This window comes from Trachemys scripta, chromosome 3 (genome assembly GCF_013100865.1).
Source record: "Trachemys scripta elegans isolate TJP31775 chromosome 3, CAS_Tse_1.0, whole genome shotgun sequence".
In the NCBI taxonomy this organism is placed as follows: domain Eukaryota; kingdom Metazoa; phylum Chordata; order Testudines; family Emydidae; genus Trachemys; species Trachemys scripta.
The window spans coordinates 122,604,878-122,627,066 of NC_048300.1; the positions used below are offsets into that span (position 1 = coordinate 122,604,878).

At 43.8% G+C, this 22,189-nt stretch overlaps 1 protein-coding gene across 1 annotated transcript in view; it reads right to left on the reverse strand.

The window, feature by feature from the left end:
- LOC117875041 overlaps positions 1 to 22,189 on the reverse strand; it is a gene marked incomplete in the record, with an annotated part of 112,106 nt that overhangs the window by 5,581 nt on the left and 84,336 nt on the right. Inside the window, 8 exon segments of the mRNA XM_034765903.1 lie at positions 1,495 to 1,704; positions 2,461 to 2,613; positions 9,251 to 9,385; positions 12,503 to 12,655; positions 14,170 to 14,337; positions 16,751 to 16,804; positions 16,977 to 17,126; positions 21,355 to 21,464. Coding sequence (XP_034621794.1) covers positions 1,495 to 1,704; positions 2,461 to 2,613; positions 9,251 to 9,385; positions 12,503 to 12,655; positions 14,170 to 14,337; positions 16,751 to 16,804; positions 16,977 to 17,126; positions 21,355 to 21,464 — 1,133 coding nt within the window.

A 22,189-nucleotide genomic window follows, 5' to 3' on the forward strand; every position in this document is an offset into this window, starting at 1 on the left:
TTGAAGATGAAAAATCATGTGCTTTTGTTTTATACTAAACAGCAGCTGTTTTGTGTATGTTTTGGCTGTCAAGGCACTCTTGGATCTACATTATACTTCAATAAATCTCCTAAGAGGATCTAGATTATCCCAGAACTGTTTAAACACAAAATATATAATCAGATAAGGTCAGTAAAATCTGCAGCAAAACAAACCAAGTAGAATTTGCCAAACTTTTATTGTAAGTGAAAGGCTTGTGCTGTTGGGAATGATTAGGCATTCTATAATTTATACCAAATATAGTACTGCATGTTTGATTTCACCCAATAAGAACATTTAAATGTTGGTAACTTCTAAGTTTATGATGAAGCTGCTGGGATGGATTTCCTCATTTACAGTTCACGTGACAGTGCAAGAGAAGAGAAAGAAGACTAATATACCATTGGGTTAACTAGTAGGCACTTCTGAGCTCCTCCATTCCATTCAGTCATACCTCTCAACCTTAAATCTGCCAATGTGTGATCGAAGCAACCACAATGTGATGCAAATGTCTGAAACATGATATACCTGTGTTTTGTTACACATTATAATCTGTCAGTTGTGGTATAATGTTTGTGGTTTGGGTTTTTTTTTTTTTTTTTTTTTTTTAAACTATAAAGCAGTTTTTAAGGATGTTTTCTCACTCATTAAACCAGTCGTTTAAAAAGAAATTAGGAAGGACAGAAATTCCATAATGTGCAAACAAAGTACTAGCAGGACTTGAACCCTCAGTCTTCAAATCCCTAGTACAGAGCTAAAGAATTCCATGTTATCCTCTCTGTAGGCCAGCAGCTAGTGAGGGATGTGGCACACATTTGCCAGTGGATTACACAACTACTTGCTAAATTATGATATAATGTTGGAGATCAGTGTTTCTGGGTTCTACTCCCAGTTCTGGGAAGGGAGCATGATCTAGTGGTTAGAGTGGTGCTTACAAATACTTAGGTTTAGCACATTGTGGATGACTGGAGGAAATTTAGGCTTGCCATTTTAAACACCTGGGTTTTATACCCAAATCTGCCAGAAGTGACCTCCTGTGACCTCTCCGTTAGCTTATTTGTAAAATGGGGGGAATACTTGCCTGAGGACAGGGATTCAAGGCCATGCTCAATATTAGAAGTTGTGAAGTACACACAAATATAAAAAACTGTGAAAGAGATGAGCTTAGACCCCATGGTCTCCTAGCCCCCAACCTAGTGCACTGTTCCTTAGACCCAAAGGCATTCTGTGTTGAAGGGTCTGTCTCTTCAGAACATCTCCTAGCTTGGCAGGGCTGCAGAAGGAGGCGGCAATAACTCCCAAAATGCAGAGTATTCTGTGAAATCCAGGATTGGAGAGGATGCATTCAGTATTGATCAGAAAAAGACATGCAGCTGGTAACCAATACTGAGGCTCTAGTACATGTCTCAATGAATGCTAGCTTACTTAGCAACATGGTACATGCTGAAGTGTTTAAAGGTGTAGTTATGCGCTTACCTGCCGCATTTCTTTTTTGATCCGTTTTTGCTGAAGCTGCACTATTTGAGAAGATTTCTCAGCATCTTCGGTCAGACATTGCAGCCTCTGTTCTTTCTGCCCCATGTCTTCCAGCATCTTCTCCATGTTTGCTGCCTTCATCACATCCAACTGTTGCCTGCTCTGGGCTTCTTGAGTCATCCTATGTTCTACTTCCTGTAGCAAGTGTTTCTATGACATGGAAATAACAATACGTCAGGCAACAGAACTTGAAAGACCCATTCCTTTCTAATATATAAAAACAAGCAGAATTAAAAACAAACCAACCCTCAAACTTTCTGGAATCAGAAACAAAATAGGTCAGAAGCTCAATTTTTTCTCCTTTGCACATCACCTTTAAGCAATACCTGGAAAGGAGCTCCCTGCTCTGGTAAGTTACGTAACTTAAACTGCGTAACTTACATCAGCTTAACCCTCTAGTGTAGACAAGGCCTAAGTTAAACTTTTTGCGTGTGGAAATAAACATTGGGTGTTCTTTTTCCCTCTTATTTAAAATAATTATCAGCAATAGAATACTGGAGTTATTTTTTAATACAGGTATTTAGCATCTGGAAGTTATTCTTAGGCTCTTTGACAGTTCATATCTCCATCTTACAGCTTCATTTTCATAAAATAAGCCTTTTAAATCTTTGATTGTCATTTTGCCGAGGTGATGTAAATCATATATATGATCCCTAACAGCTTCTGTCTATATTCCTCTCTGACTACAACAGTGCCTGTAGAAAAAGCTCAAACCAATATATATGGCTTGGTAGAGTCAAAATATATACATCTTCAGCTTCAGTTTCCAGTTGTCCCTCAATTGTTTCTGTAAGTATTTCCCTCTTGAAAGGCAATGGGTAAAATTCTCTATTGAAGTAAGTGGTATTAAGGAGATGAGAATTTGACCCACTTCGTAGAATGAGTCAGGATAGTTATTTTAGGTACCTGCTTATCTAACTGTTTCTTTAGTCTTTCATTGTCTGCTTGAGATTTTGCCAGAGCCTTCCTTATAGCCACCAGCTGCTGACGAAATAAAAGCACCTCTTGTTCTGCCAGCATCTTAGCATTCAAACACTCTTCTTTGTTTTGAAGGGCCTCCTGTTAAAAGAACGTAATAGAATTAAGGAATGAAAGCTATGGTCCTGTATTCTTAATAGCGCCAGATTACTTGAAAGGTGACCCCTGCAAGGGATTTTTAATAAGTTGCGGGAGTCCCTTTTGTTTCTTTCAGATTCAAAAAGAAGGCCTGAAAAATTTAGGGGGGGGGGGGCTTGTTTGATTTTGGGGCCTTTTGTATTTGGAGGCTTGTTTGGTATGTTTCTGCTCATTTTTTCTAAAGCCCGGTTTACACACAGATTTTGTATGGATAGAACTACAACTCTACCCTGATATAACGCTGTCCTCGGGAGCCAAAAAATCTTACCGCGTTATAGGTGAAACCGCGTTATATCAAACTTGCTTTGATCCGCCGGAGTGCGCAGCCCCGCCCCCCCGGAGCACTGCTTTACCGGGTTATATCCAAATTCGTGTTATATCGGGTCGCGTTATACCAGGTAGAGGTGTATTTTGGTTAGGTATGTGATAGGTATATATAACATATACCTAACATATATGTTAACAAAATATTCAAGGTTAGTACAGTAACTCCTCACTTAAAGTCGTCCTGATTAACGCTGTTTCATTGTTACGTTGCTGATCAATTAGAGAACATGCTCATTTAAAGTTGCGCGATGCTCCCTTATAACGTTGTTTGGCAGCTGCCTGCTTTGTCCACTGCTTGCAGAAAGAGCAGCCCGTTGCAGCTAGCTGGTGGGGGCTTGGAACCAGGGTGGACTGGCAGCTCCCTATCAGCTCCCTGCTCCCCTAAGTTCTCTGTGCAGCAGCCGCCCAGCAGGTTACCAATTGCCGGCAGTTCAGCTGTGCCTCCCCCGAATGCCATGTGCTGCTCCTGCCCTCTGCCTTGGAGCTGCTCCCAGAGACTCCTGCTTGCTGTGCGGGGCGGGGGGAAGAAGGGGGCTAATGTCAGGGTGTCCCCCTCCCCTATGCTCCTGCCCCCTGTTTACCCCATCTCCATAGTGCGGGGGGGACAGGGCTCAGGACAGAGGGAGCTCGCTGGCGTCTCAACTAGCTGATCTACTTAAAAAGGCAGTGTACTTAGAGTGGGGTCAGCGTACTTAAAGGGGCAATGCACATCTCTCTCTCTCTCTCTCACACAGAGGGTGTATGTCTGTCTGCCATGCTGTCTCTCCTCCCTCCATTTGTGCTGCCTTGTAGAGTGTGAGGCTACATTAACAACGTGTTAACCCTTGAGGGCTCAGCCAAGTGCTAGTTCATCATTTAGCAGTAAGGCATTCCCTGGGAAATATCCCACCCTCTGACTTCACCACTTCAGCCAAGCTTCACATTCACCATTGCTGTGTACAGTATTAAAATGTTTCTTTAAAACCTTAAGACCTTAAGAGATCCTAGTTTTCTGTGATTAAAAAAAAAACAAAAATTCTCCAATAAAAAAAACCAAACCATAAAATCCACATTTTTACTCAATTAAAATGAAACACTGAACATTAGTTTACCTAGCCACAATATATATAGGTATCAGTTGAACACAATGTTTTATTGATATGTTTACAATTTAAGCAAGTTCAAAGCTTACCAATGCCATTAATCATTATAATAAAATAAAATTAATAGAATGATCCAGTCACAGTGCATTGTTTCTTTGCTATTGTTGATAACTCTACTATTTCAACCTCTTCATTTCTTTTCATTCAGTTTGTTTAGCACTTTCCACATGTTCTGCAATTGTCTGCCTTCATATGTAATCTACAGCCTTGCCGAATACAGTATAGAACAACACATTACCATCAACGTGAAATCTGTCCTTGCCAAACTCAGCAACATTTTAGTGATTTTTAAAGTTTTTGGCATCTTTTCATAACTTTAATTACTTATATCTGGAAGCTGAAGTGAAATTTGAGATGCATTAAAACACAAACCCCTACATGCCACTGAGTAACCTCTGTATGCTGGAAGCAGCTTATTGGAGTATGTTTAGCTATGTAAATTTAAAGCACATTAAAAAAAAATCAACCACAGGAGGGGGAGGTTGTGCGCATTGAATAAGTGACACTGGTACTTTCAGTAAAATGTAGTTAATAGTTAATATAGGTTTCTACATTTTCATAAAATGTAAAAAATACAGATTTCGCTGTAAAAATGGAAATGCCATGTTTTTCTGTGGCAAACGGATTTCTAGGTTCCCTGGTCCTTAGCAATATCAGGAGTATAAAATCTGATCTTCTTTAGTGTTTTTGGAGGACCAGTAGGAGGTATAGGATACATTTATTTTGAATTCTTAACATGTTATTAAAGGCTAACGGTGTTGAATTTTTAGCAAAGCCTTCCTGTATTCAAAACGTTAATCACTAGAGTTAAATAGGTGTTAATAAAACAAACAAAAGTTTTAAACAACCAGACTGAGTAAGAGTCCCTCACCCTCTTAACAGTTCATTCATGCTCTGGGTACATCTTCACTGCAGAGTTAACTCAGACTTTGACTCAGGCATTGCCCCCGAGTTTGTGAGTGTTTTAAATCTAGGCTAGCTGGCACTGCTCAGTGTATGAGCTAGCGCTCTAGTGCTGTTTTCACTCAGGCTGGTAACCTTCCTACTTTGCAGTGAGGATGTAGGCTAATCACTCAAGTATTGACAGTCTTCCAGTGCTTTCCCACAATTCCCCTGTGTGTCCAGAAGCAGAGTCTAGTCCTTCCACAATTCATTGGGAAAGAATCAGAGCAGATCAGCCTCCTGCTGCACAAAGAACCCAGGGATTCGCCTCGTGATGGGTGAGCACAGCACCAATGAGGACACAGTAACTCAAGAGATATGGCTTTGCAGCTCATACCTAGGCTAAGCCAATTCAGGTGTTGACCACTCAAGTTAACTCTGATCATCTAACCTAGACATGATCTGAATTTCTAATGTAATTAAGAACCAACCCTGCCCCTGAAAACAACAACAAACCCACACAGCCTCCACATGCAGGCCTCCTTCATACATACAAAAAGGCATGAGCCTAATTTTTCCCCTTTGCAGATCTTTAAATTGTTTCCTGCAGTCCTTACTCAGGTAAAACACTCCCATTAAAGCTGAAGTAGAATCAGATCTCAATGTTTTCAACTATCACCTAGAATGTTAATTCATATATGTTTCAATTAAAAGTGAAATCTTATCAGCAAGTTTGCAGACAGGCAGACAATAATACTGACACCTGGGATATAATCACCTGCAAAGAAAACCTCAATAATTACAGGAAATAATCTGTCAAGGTACAATGATTAGCTTTATCATTTTGTCCTGCTTCAGCGAGCAAAACTCATTAAGAACTCACAGTACGGCTGAATATGAACAGATTGTCCTCAAGTTCACTTGAATCCTGGTGCAGTCAGATTCCGTGAAAAACTGGGTTTGCTGGATTTTCTTCTGGAATTTACTTTGACTGGTTCCCATCCCATTTTGTGTTCTCTGCCATAAAACACTCACTCACTCGCTCATACAGGGCTGGCCTAACAGATTTATGGAGCCAGCCATGAATTGACAGAAAGAGAAATTGAATCATGAGTTGCACATCAGTTGCAGAGCACGCAAGACACATGCGCCCACAGACCAAAGAGTAGGGCACAAAGCAGCCACTTATTCTGCTTGTGTTTGAGGCCAGCCCTGCATTTATTTTTTCCGTCAGTTGTCATCATGGCTGGGTAATACATAGCCTGACACCCTCCTTCTCTCTCTTCTGCCTCACTAACTCTCCTTACTCCAGTATATTCAAACCCACTGCAACTGCAGCTATAGGTACCTTCCTTGCATACCAAAGATAATTACTCAGTCCTTCTGTTGCATCCATTGTATGTAGATTGTAAATTCTTCAGGGAAGGGCCCTTCTTTTCTTGCATGTTTTTAAAGCCCCATGTACTCCAGCTACACTACATAAATAATAAAAAGTCAGAATGGCAGCCACTGACTTTCCATCCTGCATGGAGGGCCCCAATATGTTATAGGATACCATGATTAAATGGTCACATCTGCTTCTGATAAAAAGTCTACATGAGTCTCAGAGGTCTTGAGGTATTTACCTGGCACTTCTTCATACATAATCCTGAACCACATCACAAGGTCAGCCCAATTTTTTTCCCTCTCTTCTCAGCATAAACATATGGATTCTTTAATCCTTTTGGTTGTTAAACAGCATTAACGTCTCACTTCCCATTTTCTAATGGTCTGACTCTCTTTTAAGCCAAGATGTTATTTAATTATAGAAGAGTTATGTTACATAAGATGTTGACGAATTAACTACAGATAGGAGGAGGTGGCTTTGTTTAGATTTACACTTAAAACCATCCCGAGTTTTGGTCTGGATTCTTTACCAGAAAAGTTATATATTGAGTATTTAATACTATCCATGTTGCCATCCTATTCTGTATAAGTTCTTATTCATGTAGTATCTGAGTGTCTTCCACTAGCACACTAAGAATGAGACTAACATCCAGCAAGTGTTTGTTCTCTCATCCCTTCCCTACATGTACATGTGAAGTAGAATGCTTTGTTTTGGAATTAAATATTTGTATATAGATATATCTTGCCTCCCAAACACCACACATTCCATTGCACACATCTCTCTCTCTCTCTCACACACACACACACCGTATGTTTATGTTAGAGAATGGTAGGTTACACAGTCTTCAGTCAGCCCTTGAGATGGTTCTGTCTCCTGCACAGATGAGCTTTACCCTTATTCTAGAGAGTTCCATTGTGCCAGAGCAGCAAAAGTTGTTGACTAGTCTTCATTCTGGAACCTCAGTTGATCTTTTAGATACCAATCGCCTAGGCCCAGGGTCAACTTGAAAATAAGGACCAAAACCTTCAACTTGATTCGATATTCTATGGGTAGCCAACATAGGGAGCAGCAGATAGGCTTGCTGTGCTTGCAGTAGCCTAGGTTGCTGAATAGATGAGCTGCAGCTTTCTGTACTAGTCAGAATTTCCTAAATACTGAAGGTTTCATGCCCAGGAAAATCACTTTGCCGTAGTCCAACCGAGACGTGACGCAGGCATGAATAACTGAGGTCAAATTATCATTCGCCTGGATGAGACGGAGACTCCTAGCCATCTGAACATGGTAGAAAGTGTTACTCCCAGAAGCTGCTATGCAAGAGCTCAGCATCAGTGAGGAATCCAGGAATGCGCCTAAGGTATAGAGACTGAATTGTCCAATTGTGGGGTGCACCTTCAACCAAAGCAACAGAACATTTCTCACTTGTGACGTAATCTGCAGTATTGCACTTCTCTAGCTCTGTAAATAAATCTTGACCTGCCCCTAGGACTACAAGAGGAAATAAAAACATGCAGACTCCAGTTTCAGCCTTGCTAAGAATTCATAGAGTAGCACACAGCAAGTCAGGCCCATGCGTTTGTTTTGGCTAGTTGAATCATGTAAAGTAACGCTTTATAAAATGGCTTTTTATACAATAAGCATCAGGTCTTTATACAAAGCAATATTTTGTTCTTTCCTTCCTTCTCACTAAGTTAACACATATTGGATTCCTTTTTGGCTTTCTTTGGTATGAATTAGCACAGCTGAGAATTTGTTCTTCCTCTTCAGGTTTTAAGATGGTCAACCATATATATTATGTAATTTGCTGTCTCAATTTAAACTAACAAAACCAGCATTCCTATTCATTTTTCCTCGTTTTAATTTTTTTTAAGTCATAGAGAGCCATCGTTTTATTTCAAATGCACAAGCTAGAAGTCTAATTCAGTCTCTTTTTTGATTAATCGATTATCCATCCACCTATTTAGCATCTCCTTGACATAAATGAACAAAGTGTATGAACATACAGTTGTACATTGGTTTAAACACACGCACGCACGCACACACACCATTCTGCCTTTACTAATTTTAAATTAACAAGTATGATCATTCTGCCTTTCCTTGGTTTGGCATATAGAGCCAAATAATCCACGTAACTGTCAGTAAACTATATGTTCCTTTCTGTCCAACCACATTCAGAGAGAGAAGGCATATTTTTTCCATTCATCTGCACTTTGGTTTAATTTTTGAGCTCCATCCATCTTTTCCTTAATTTAAATGAGAACCTTGTATCCCATTCTGCTTTCCTTAAATACCCTGTAGTTCCCTTCTATAAAAAGCACCATGCACACCAAAGCAGAAGTCAAATTATCTTAAGCCTCCCCCTCTACCCCACCCCCAAAAGCAGTATTTTCCCAAACTATGTCCACAAACAAATACGCATCCTCTCCCACTAGACTATACGTATCTTCATCATATTGTTGTCCCTCTTCTTTCTCATTTGCTTTGATCAGTAGTGAAATAGTTAATTTTGACATATAAATTGTCAAAATTAATCTTCGGAGTCAATGCCTCGATTGGGGGTGAATGTGGGCTATTCACAGTACTTCTCAGAGTTGTTATTTCAGACTGTCTGCTGAGTCAGGCAGACATCTCTGTTCAGGTTTACGCTCTGTAAAAATTACCTTTGGACTGTGAACAACCATAATTTACTTCTTTTAAAATGAAGCTTGGAATTTGGAGCACAAGATAACAGTCACCATGAAAAAGTCCTGGCTTTTTAGCTGCTGCGAGCTGGCCAAATTTGATCCCCAGTTTAAGCAGAAAATAAAAAAAGACAAATAAAAATGAAGGAATCAGGACTTCTCACCTTCTCTGCATTTCTCAGCTTTACAGAGAGTTGTGCCTTCTGAATAGTCTGCTTCCAACAGCTCAGGACTTTCAGCTTACACACCAGCTCCCCTAGTCTGGTGTTTTCATCCTGCAAGGTCTGCAGCTGCTCTTGCTAAAGACAACATTATTACAGTCACTATTAAGAGAGACTTCTTACAACGGCACTTTCCCTTAGAGCAACCTGCAATGTTTTTACAATACGTTCTCTCTCCAACTGAAGACTGAACTTCCAAACCTTCAAACTTTGCAGTTTAAACCAGTGCACTTTTCAAAATGAATTTCAGTTACTGTACCTATGAGGGAACAGAAGTGAACACTGCCCACAGACAGAAAATAAACAAACAGGTAAACTGTGTAAAAATAAAACATCACTGAGATAAAACACATGGATTTTTCTGTGGATATCCAAATTTACCCAAATGGTGGTTTGGGGTCATATTCATTGGTTCATATTAAGTACCCTATTTCACCCCACTTATGATTTTCCTGATAAGGATGACATAATAGCATTATGGCAAAATTAGAAGTTATATGAGAAGCTGAACCCTATTTTTCCTGACATTGCCCCAGCTGGGAGGCTTGTTGATGAAAACTGTACTCTTGACATGGATCTGGGTGGCCACATTACATTTACATTTCCTCTCACATGTTTTCCCACTTGTTAGACCTGGAGGTGTATTTTTCATGATTTATCATAGATATTTAGATGTAAGATTCTGGGCTGACAAAGGAAGACCAACTTGGTCTCATTTGACTTAATTGACAGACTGATCAACAACCCTATTCTTCCAAGTTTCCCACATCAATTGAACTAGCCTTGGATATAAAAATGATCTAAGTTTGTTTCTTTTCACTGGATTATCTTCTTCATCAGGGAGCTAAGGATTTGGCTGAATGCACTATTACTTATTATTCGTATTACCATCGTGGCCAAAAGCTGGTAGGCACTACATGTGGAATTTATGGTAGCTTTTCCTTTGGTTCTCAGATGTATAAGATTCTCCACCCCTCCCCCTTCTATATTGACCTTTTGGAACACCTAATTTTCAGATTATGGACTAGTTATGGAGAGTTAGGATTCCTGGATTTAGTGATTATGGCCCCAGTTCAGCAAAGCACATGAGTGGTCCCCATCGCTATTCAGCAACGTTAGGGTTACCATTCGTCTGGATTCCTGCGGACATGTCCGGCTTTTCTCAGTTAAAAATAGCGTCCGGGGGGAATTTGTAAATGTCCGGACTTCCCCCCCCATGCAGAGCACACGCGGCTGACAGGTCAGCCGGCCAGATGGTGCCACTTGCATGGGGCTCTGGCAGCCAGCGAGAGCCCCTCCTCCGCTTACCCCTCCTCTCCCCTGCAGCTGAGTTCACTCCCCTCCTCTCTCTCCCTCCCTCCCCCTCCCTGCATTCACAGCCGGCCGGCCATTCGCAATGGGCCTCCGGCAGTCTGGAGCTCCTCCCCCTGCCCAGCGCGCCGCTCCGCAGCACTCTGCGAGGGCGGGAACCGGGCTATGCGCTCCTTGGGGGAGCACGGCAGCGTGTTGGGCTGCGCGTGGAATCCGACATGCTGTTCTGAGCGGCACGGTAAGGGGGCCAGGTGGTCGGAGAAGGGGCAGGGAGGTTCTGGAGGGGGCAGTCAAGAGACAGGGAGCAGGGGGAGGGTTGGATGGGTCGGGAGTTCGGAGGGGGCTGTCTGGGGGTTGGGGGTGTGCATAAGGTTTTGGGCAGTCAGGGTACAGGTAGGGGGTAGAGTCCTAGGGGGGCAGTTATGGTGGGGGGGGTCTCAGGAGGGGGCAGTTAGGGGACATGAACAGGGAGGGTTAGGTAGGGGGTGGGGTTCTGGAGGGCAGTTAGGAGCAGGGGTCCCAGGAGGGAACAGTCAGGGGACAGGGAGCAGATGAGTTTAGATGGGTCGGGAGTTCTGGGGGGGGCTGTCAGGGGGTGGGGAGTGGTTGGATGGGGCATGGGAGTCCCTGGTGTCTGTCTGGGGGTGGGGAGAGTGGATAAGGGTTGGGGCAGTCAGGACACATAGGGGGTAGAGTCCTAGGGCGCCAGTTAGGATGGGGGGAAGGTCTCAGGAGGGGGCAGTCAGGGGACAAGAAGCAGGGAGGCTTAGGTAGGGAGTGGAGTCCTGGGGGGCAGTTAGGTAGGGTTACCATACGTCCGGTTTTTCCTGGACATGTCCGGCTTTTTGGTCCTCAAATCCCCGTCCGGGGGGAATTGCCAAAAAACCAAACACGTCCGGGAAAATAGCTTTGCCGGCATCCCTGCCCCAGTCCCCTGCTTACCTTAGAGCGGCTCCGGCAGGCTGCGAACTGCAGGTGGATTCCCCCGCAGTGGCTGCTGCTGCTCCCCCCAGACACCTCAGCTCTGTGTAGCTGAAGAGCCGAGCTGCCCGAACGCTACCGGCTTCACAGTTTGCTGAGCAGCCTCCAGACTCTGCGCCCCCCGCCGGGTGCTTCCCCTCCCGGGCTCCGGCTGCGCTGGGGAAGGAAACCGTGAAGCTGGTAGCACTCGGGCAGCTGTTTCGCGGCTGGGAGGGAGGAGGGGGAATGCGGGGCGCTCAGGGGAGGGGGCAGAGTTGGGGCAGGGACTTTGGGGGAAGGGGTGGAGTTGGGGCGAGGCCGGGGGTGGGGCCAGGGCCCCATGGAGTGTCCTCTTTTTTTAATGAGGAAATATGGTAACCCTAGCAAAGTGCTTACTTGCGATTAACTTTATGCACATGAGTAGTCTCTGACTTACAACTGGACTACTTGTGCTAAATTAAGCAAGTGCTTAAATGCTTTGCTGAACTGGAGCCTGTGTGTGTCTGCCTGTGAACAAGGGTCTATTCTAATGTTGATTCTCCTCCTAGATTTCAGACTAAAAGCTCCGAGAATACCAATTTCTTTCTTTCTCTCTTTTTGTCCAGTGCTGAGAACATTGTCTGTTCTAAATTATAACAATATCCTTTTGATGTTATGGTTAAATTCCATGTATACATTTCCATTTCTACTTCAGATGGACCTGAACTGCAAAGCTCAGGCCCAGAACTCAACCTCTCCAAAGTTCACCAGGAGTAGGATGCAAGTTTTTGGGTCAGCCCATTACAGACACACAAGACAGTTGCCAAGTTCAGAGTCAAAACCACCAAAAAAGTTCAGTAGGTTTTATATCCAGACATTTGGTTTGGACCCATAATTCCTACACTTAAAAAAACAAACAGAAACAAAACAAACCCCTTCCCTTACTTTAGACAAATGTTCTTTCAATCCATCATCATCTTTAGTGGAACCAAATTTTTTCTTCAAATCAATCATATTGTCAACCCCTTCTTTTCTCACTTCACTAATGATCTCAAATACTTGTCGGCTCATATTAAGGCGATAGTCATCTAGCTTCCCCTGCAATTAGAAACAGAAGCCCACAGTATGGAGGAGGGAAGACACATGCATATGAACTTAATAAAACTATATTCTAAATAATTCTTCCATATAAAAATATGCAGGTAACTCATTGAAATGCATCTAGCAGAGCATTTAAATGAATCAGTGGCTCTTTTTGTAAGATGTGCAAGACCTTAATTTTTCTGCAATTTTTTTTTACCACCTTTTAATGAGATTGTATTCTGCTCATCAGATGCTGGAAAAAGAGGAACATGGACTAGCAGTCCCCATGGAGTCCCTTGCACACAGTATTTTAGAAGGTATGAGAAGTATCTTAGTTCCTGCCTGAAAACTTTATCTGATAATTATTTCACAAAGTCATAAAGTATCAGAATGAGGAAGCAGATTTCTTCCTCTAGCCAGACATTCCAGCCCATGTCATTTCAATTGCATAGCTTTGTAGATAAGCTATCAATATGCACAAAATACATGTGTTTAATAGAATGAGTAGCATGTGGTAAGAACAAGCTTTTTGGTACAAAATGGATTCATGTTAGAGACAACAAGTGAGACAGTGGGGCGATGAAACTGCAAGTAATTCTGCTACCACCCTTGCCATCCTCTGGGGCATTAATGGGCTTGTGGATACCTCACAGATAATCCTGAACTAGCGCCCCAAGATTATGTATTGGATTGCTTCTAGAATAGGTTATTGATCAAGTGAGTAATTGTCTTACATTTCAGTTTAGAGGCTGAGATACCATCACTCATGCTGCGTAGTACCTTACTCCTCAAATAGCCCCAGTGAAATCAACAGGAGGGACCATTTGGGAAATAAGGCACTACTCAGCATGAGGAATGGCATAACAAGTTGGCCCTAGGTCAGTGGTTCTCAAACTAGGGCCTATGCTTGTTCAGGGAAAGCCCCTGGTGGGCCAGGCCGGTTTGTTTACCTGCCATGTCCGCAGGTTCGGCCGATCGCAGCTCCCAGTGGCTGCGGTTCGCCGCTCCAGGCCAATGGGGGCGGCGGGAAGCAGCGGCCAGTATGTCCCTCCGCGGCCTCTGGGAGCTGCGATCCACTGGGGGCTGCGATCAGCAGAACCTGCGGACTTGGCAGGTAAACAAACTGGCCTGGCCAGCCAGGGGCTTTCCCTGAACAAGCGAAGGCCCTAGTTTGAGAACCACTGCCCTAGGCTATTAAGAAAAATAATATACACTGTTTTTAAATTAAAATTTAATTTTTATTCTCACCACTGTAGCTAAAAAGAGCAAATGTCCCCACCCTTTTTAATGGGATATTAGTCCCCTTTAAAATGTACCTTCTCTTCATCAGAATAGACCCACATACGTCCTTAGCTGAAAATTTCCCCAAGATACTCCCAAAGTACATAAAGAGATGAACAGTAAATTCATCCATCCACTTTAGCTTGTGGGCCCATTTTTCTAATTCATTTATTTCTATGCCACACATACTAGATAATACAATGGCAACTAAAAGGGACCTATCAGATACCCACTTGGTTTGTACTTACTTTTAGATGTAAACAAGTCACAAATAGATTCTGCACTAACGTTTCATATTCATCTTGTACTTCTTTCCTTATCTCCTCTTTGAGACAGAGATTTTCTTTTTCTAGATTAGTGAGTCTGGCTCTTAGAGCAGTTATTTCCATAATCATCTCATGACTCAGCTCTGCTATCTATCAAAGAAGAAAAATGTAAATCAGTGAAACTAGAGATGGGCCTAAACCAAAACCCTTGGTCTGAACATTCCAGAACTTTGAAAAAGTTTGGATACAGATATGCATCTCATGGCTTGAGTCCATTTCTAACTGAGAGGTTACATTACAGTAATTAAACAGTTCTGTAAAATCACTCATGTTTTGCATCTCTATTTGCTTTGAAGTTATTTCCTTTAAAGGGGCTGAATACAAAGGATCCCCAAGGTTCAGACCCAATGTTTTGAGGGTGCTAAGATGTATAACGACACATGAAAACCCAAGAATCTATTTGTGGTTATGAGGGGAAGGAGAGAAAGAGAGAGACACCGAAGATGAGCAATGAATCCAGTAGGTAAGAGGGATTGGGAGCAAGTATATTTGGGGAGGGCTGATGGAGGAAAATTAAGAAGTCTGATATTAGGAGAAAGAGTCTGTGTGGGGCCATGAAGTTTTGGTGAATCCTGATTCCACTTACCCTAACCGCCCCTATTCCTTGAAGATAGAAATCAGAGGAACTGCAGCTAAGCTGTATAGCAAACTACTAGGTTGTAAGTTTCTTGGGGCAAGTAAAATGTCTTTTTATAGGTTTGTACAGCTCCAGGCACAGACTGCTTAATAAAGAATCAAATAAACAGCAATGTATTGTTAGTAGGTCTCTTGATACTTGAAAACACAGCACCAATCTGATTACTAGAGATGGCATCCACGTTAGCAGAAATGGGAGCACAACTAATGGAATGTATTTGTCCGCCTGGTTTGCAGGCTCGGGCAGGTAGTTATTACATGTATAAGTTCTTTCATTTTCATCCTTAATCTATTGCATTTGCAAACAGTTTGCATTCATACTCAATTGTGAGTACAACATTAGGAACTCCAGGGTCATTTTAAAAAAATATATAATATACCAGGGCCGGCTCCAGGGTTTTGGCCGCCCCAAGCAGCCAAAAAAAAAAAAGCCGCGATCGCGATCTGCAGCAGCAATTCAGCGGGAGGTCCTTTGCTCCCAGCAGGAGTGAGGGACCGTCCACCAAATTGCCGCCGAATACCTGGACGTGCCGCCCCTCGCCAGAGGACTTGTGTCCATTTATCCTCTTGCGTAGGGACACAAGTCAGATATCAGGAATGGCAATATACAAAAACCTGTAGGAGAACACTTCAACCTCCCTGGCCACACAATAGTAGATGTAAAGGTAGCCATCTTACAGCAAAAAAACTTCAGGACCAGACTCCAAAGAGAAACTGCTGAGCTCCAGTTCATTTGCAAATTTGACACCATCAGATCAGGATTAAACAAAGACTGTGAATGGCTATCTAACTACAGAAGCAGTTTCTCCTCCCTTGGTGTTCACACCTCAACTGCTAGCAGAGCACCTCACCCTCCCTGATTGAACTAACCTCGTTATCTCCATACTGATTTATACCTGCCTCTGGAGATTTCCATTACTTGCATCTGAAGAAGTGAGGTTCTTACCAACGAAAGCTTATGCTCCCAATACTTCTGTTAGTCTCAAAGGTGCCACAGGACCTTCTGTTGCTTTTTACAGATTCAGACTAACATGGCTACGCCTCTGATTTTTGTGTCTTGCTTGCAATACTCCTTCTAATACATCCCAGAATGATGTTTGCTTTTTTTGCAACATCATTACACTGTTGACTCATATTTAGCTTGTGATCCACTATGACCCCCAGATCCCTTTCCACAGTACTTCTTCCTAAGCAGTCATTTCCCATTTTGTATGTGTGCAACTGATTGTTCCTTTCTAAGTGGAGTACTTTGCATTTGTCCTTATTGAATTTCATCTGATTTACCTCAGACAATAGCTATTCTGTATCAGACTTGCTACACAGAAGTTTTTGGAAGGAGAATAAACAATTTCTACTAAAATTACAATTTTAAGAAAGATCATGTAATTATCTAAACTGGATATTGGTCAGGATTCTGAGCTTTTGAAAAAACATCTTGTGGTCCTCAGTAATCATGAATGATTATCACCTCTGTTTTACAAGTCACTCAAAAGATGACAACTCCAGCAGCATAGGAACCCCAAAATTATAATGGGACATTGGTGCACTACTGGGTTAGATAGAAGGCTGCTCCCTATAAAATATTTCCACCACTTCCACATGGATTTTCTTTGAAGGCCTCCCATCCACATACTCTGCCAAGAACAAAACCCAAGCGTAATCTGCTGAGTGGTTGGGGCTACAAAGAAACATCAAAAGTCATTGTGCAGTGCATCTACAAGCCCAGAAACATGACAAACAAAGCAATAACTAGGCTCTTTCGGTCAGAGATGGTCTTCATGAGTTTATACAATGCCCTTCACAATGTGGCTCCAATCCTGACTGTGACCTCTAAAATGCTACTGGAACACAAATCACCACCACCAACCTGACTAAGGTTTACATCAGTCTGCCTTCCACCGTCTTCTACTACATGCAGTTCCTGAAATAGAGCACAAAGGCATATTGTGACTAAGCTAGCACAGCAGAATTATCTTACAATTATTTTACCACCTGAAAGCTTCGTTGTTACTTGGCAATGGCTTCCCATCTTGCAAAAATCTCTTTGACATTTCTCCCCTCTCTACTATACAGAATCAGCACCAGGCATGTACCTGTTCTTTTTGATAGAGTAGCTGATGTTCCTGCTGAAGCAGATTTTCATAAAACACAGTGTAAGTCTCAAAGTTGCTGCGCTCTCTGGCCATGATGTCACAGCCCAGTGCAGTTAGGCAGTTTTGTAAATGGCTTTTTTTAAATGTAATCTGGGAAAACAAAATAACAACAATAATAATCCCATGATAAACCCAAATTTAAGTTTTTAGTCATTTTAGACATAGCCTGCTATGGTAACACAGGTATTTACATCTATTTCCTGTCCACCTCCGTACTCCACCCCAAGGCTTCTGTATTTTGTTTTGACATATCACATTCCCATATGGGAACTGCCTAGTTTCAGTTTTTCCATTCAATTGGAGATCAGTTGCTCCTCCTATAGAAATTATACTTTAGAGAAAAATAAAACTTTTCTCCCCACCCTACACTTTCCAAAAACCCTGCTGAGCAGTAAGAAGGAAAGCTTCCAAAAAGATGAGCAGATTCATCCAGAACATAGGGCTTGCCTACATGTAAAGTTGCATTGGTTTAACCAAAGATGCAATTTTAAACTGATTTAGTTAAACCTGTGCAAAAAGGTATGTGGACATTCTTGTTTTGGTTTAAACCAGGATCATTCCAGTTTAGTTAAACCATTTAGGATCTAAGTTAAGCTAAATTGAAATCAATGACTCAAACTGAAATAGGAGGGTCCAACATAGGGGTTTGGAGCAGATAAATTAAACCAGTGCAAATTTGTGTGCAGACAAGACCTTAGCTCCATAAGCTCACTTGTAGATCGGAGAGCTCTGAGGGTAATTTCTCCACACGATTTGGATGGGGAACGGGCTTACCTCTAGGAACCAAGCAAAGTGTAAGGGGACTGTTGCCCCTTTACTAACATTCAGTGGGGGTGTTTTGGTTGGCTAGCTCCCAGCACTAAAAGGGGAAGGGTCGATGGGAAATCAGGAGCCTGAGACTGACAGTCCCCAGGAACAATGGGGAGAGGCCAATGCTCCAGATCAGCCTGATTGACAGGGCGGGCAGGTTAATCAGAGAGTCAGGAGGCCAGGGGGGTCCTGTCCTCCATGTGAACTGGAATGGCCTGAGTCAGACAGAGAGGGGCCGAGCTAAGGAGAGAGCAGGGGCCTGAGCTAAGTTGCTGGAAGCAGAGCTGCAGCCCCAAAGCCAGAGCACAGCCCAGAGAGAGCAGACCTGTCCTGGGAGCAGAGCTGTAGCAACCAGAGCCAGAGGGGCCAGAGAAGCACCCATGGAGCTGAAGGCAGAGCAGCAGCAGCAGCCGTGCTGAGGCAGAGTGGAGCAGTCTGGAGCTGGGTGCGATGAGCAGCTGGGGAGAGGAAGGGGACTCTGGGCAGTGGGCCCAGCACAGGGAGACGCTTCAGCCAAGAGGCTCTGCAGGCCAGACTTGGAGGGGGATTGTAACCCTAACAGGGCGGGGGCAACGCTGGGAAGAAGGGTCCTGCCATCTAGAGCCTGAAAGCGTGTGGCCACCGCCAGAGCAAGTGTCCAACCCGCAGCATCTCTGCAGCACAGCCAGGGCCTGGGAAGGAGGCCTGGGACCTACAAGGAACAGACTGTGAACTGCCCTGACGTGCCAGAGACACTGTTTGTGACGTTCCCTGTCACAGAGCAGGGTGATGTGTTTCCTTTAACCTTTCCCATTTTTCCTTATTCTTTTTTAAAATTAATTGTTAATTAAACAACTTGTATTTGCTTTAAATTGTATGAAATGATCAGTGGGTCAGGGAGGTGCCCAGTGCACAGAGAGTACCCCAGAGTGGGGACACCCTAGCCCCTGTCTTGGGTGACCACAGCAGGGTTGGGGATCGAGACCCCCAGGAATCCTGGGCCCAGCCTTGTCGGGGTTTACGAGGACTCTGCCAGACAGAAGAGTGGAAGGGGAGACCTCAAGGGCAGGGAGGCCTCTGGGTAAAGGGTGTGGGAGCGAGGACTCAGATCCTTTCGCTAGCCCACTTCACCGGGGTAGTGCAGAAGCCAGGAAAGTTCCCCACAATAGCGGGACCATTCCCCGCTTCAATACTGAATCACATTTCAATGAAAACAATGTAGAGGTCTGATAATGACCTAATATTTCATTATAATTGAACATATATTTATAAAATACCTTTCATCCCTAAAGATCTCGAAGTTATGAATTTAAGCTAAATGTAAGCGGGGGAATGGTCCCGCTATTGTGGGGAACTTTCCTGGCTTCTGCACTACCCCGGTGAAGAGGGCTAGCGAAAGGATCCGAGTCCTTGCTCCCACTTCCTTTACCCAGAGGCCTCCCTGCTCTTGAGGACTTCCCTTCCACTCTCCTGTCTGGCAGAGTCCTTATAAACCCCGACAAGGCTGGGCCCAGGATTCCTGGGGGGCTCGACCCCCAACCCTGCGGTGGTCACCCAGGACAGGGGCTAGGGTGTCCCCACTCCGGGGTACTTTCTCTGCACTGGGCACCTCCCTGACCCACTGATCATTTCATACAATTTAAAGCAAATACAAGTTGTTTAATTAACAATTAATTTTAAAAAAAGAATAAGGAAAAATGGGAAAGGTTAGAGGAAAACACATCATCCTGCTCTGTGGCAGGGAACATTACAACCAGTGTCTCTGGAACGTCAGGGCAGTTCAATCTGTTCCTTGTAGGTCCCAGGCCTGCTTCTCAGGCCCTGTCTGTGCTGCAGAGACGCTGTGGATTGGACACTTGCTCTGGCGGTGGCCACACGCTCTCAGGCTCTAGGTGGCAGGACCCTTTTTCCCAGCGTCGCCCCTGCCCAGTCGGGGTTATGATCCCCCTGCAAGTCTGGCCTGCAAGGCCTCTTGGCTGAGGCGTCTCCCTGTGCTGGGCCCACTGCCCAGGGTCCCCCTCACTCTCCCCAGCTGCTCACCGCACTCGGACTGCACACGGCTCCGGACTGCCCCAGCCCCAGCTCCGGACTGCTCCAGCCTCAGCTCCAGCTCCGGACTGCCCCAGCCCCAGCTCTGGACTGCTCCAGCCTCAGCTCCAGCTCCGGACTGCTCCAGCCCCAGCTCCAGCTCCACTCTGCCTCAGCATGGCTGCTGCTGCTGCTCTGCCTTCAGCTCCCTGGGCTGCTTCTCTGGCCTCTCTGGCTCTGGTTGCTGCAGCTCTGCTCCCAGGACAGCTCTGCTCTGCAGGCTGCTTCTGTGACTCTGCTCCCAGCTCTGACCTGCTTCCTGGCTGCTTGTCTGGCCCCTCTGGCTCTGGTTGCTACAGCTCTGGTCCCAGGGCAGGTCTGCTCTCTCCGGGCTGTGCTCTGGCTTTTGGGGCTGCAACTCTGCTTCCAGCAGCTTAGCTCGGGCCCCTGCCCTCTCCTTAGCTCGGCCCCACTCTGTCTGACTCAGGCCATTCCAGTTTCCACTGAGGACGGGACCCACCCTGGCCTCCTGACTCTCTGATTAGCCTGCCCGCCCTGTCAATCAGGCTGATCTGGAGCATTGGCCTCTCCCCATTGCCCCTGGGGACTGTCAGTCTCAGGCTCCTGATTTGCCATCGACCCTTCCCCTTTCAGTGCTGGGAGCTAGCCAACCAAAACACCCCACTGAATGTTAGTAAGGGGGCAACAGTCCCCTTACATAAATAAAGGGATTATTTCATCCGCCATGAAACTGCCCTCTTCCCTCAGGGTGAAGAACAGCAACATGTGTGACAAATCCATGTGTTGTAGAGAATAGACTATTACTATATAAACCACAAACATCTCTAAGAAACTAAAACTAAAAGCCTTGTCCTTTGGCTCCGAAAACACAGGCGTCTACCAGTTGGCTGTCAGAGCAGCCCTTACATTCTCTGTGGGCCTTCTGTGAGAAAGCAGTGTTACATGCACACACGAAGCACATTACAACTATACAACATGAGAAATGAATACCTTTTCCAACTGAAACTGCAACAAGAATTTTTAGGTATGAAAAATGTAATTACCAACTTGGAAACTGGCCAAGACATTGGGACCAACACCCCCACTCTCAGAATGAATACATCAGTTCTTTAATGATTTAAAGTGAACAGAGTACTTCCTAACACCACACAGAGACACTGATTTACCGTACCCAACTCAGAAGGAAGAGTTCTGCTTTTTGAGTCCCCAACACTACTTTCCTATAGTTGCTTAGAAGCCTCTAATCCCAGTACTAATTCTGCCTGACCTTACTACAATTGTGAGATCTGAACAAATCACATTACAAGGTGGCCAGTGTCATATGTAACACACAAGCTCACATTGCTAACATAATCTGAACGTAAACTCAGAAGTTTAAGAGAGAGTGTTTCCCTTGTGCGTCACTGACTGACACAGGTTTTAATAAATAAAGATGTAAATAAAGATTAGCTATGCCTGGATAGAAACACAGTATATGTACCTCTACATCAGATTCTTGGTAATTTTCCATTAGTCTCTGAACAAATGTTTCGACTATTTGTGGTCTTACAACTGAGAAGTTTTCTTGCATGACTCGATGCTTCCAGAGCTCTGGAGGAGCAAGGGGAAAAAACAAAACAAACAATACATCAACAGATGTCTGTCACAAAATATTGATCCCTCTTTAATCCCTGTAAAACGATACCATGTGCAATTTGTGGTTTAGGATTTCTCAGTCTTTCTAAAAATGTATGCAACACAAGGTAACCATCACCACAAACAGATTATATGATTCTGTGCATCGGGGTGTTAGATACATTGTGTCAATAGGGCTAAAATATATTTTTGTTATGGGCCAGGTCCACCACTTAGGGCCCTATCCACAATTGATCACTCACTGATAATAAGAGCTTTGCATGAAAATTGAGAGTAGAACATGGCTTTTCATGTAGTAACTAAATGTTTGGGTAGAAAAATTACAGTTGCATTCAACACCAGTCAGTGGGAAAATATAGTGCCAGCCACTTTTAGAACTACCATTATTTCCACCACTTGCCTGTTCGACCATTTGTGCATGCACTTACCGGATCTGCACATACAGTTATGTTAAATGTATAAATTAAAGTGCATAGTTATGAACTTAAATTACTTGGAAGTCTGGCTTTTAAAGTGTCATCATTTGGCTTAAGCATTGACACCCCAATGAGATAAGTGGGAGCAGTTTCAAGCTGTCTGCAGACTCAGGAAGAAAAGTTTGAGTTAGTTTGGTGCACACAGCTCATATCTGGAAAGATTTCTTTGCAATAATTATGGTTAAAACTTGCTTTATAAAAATG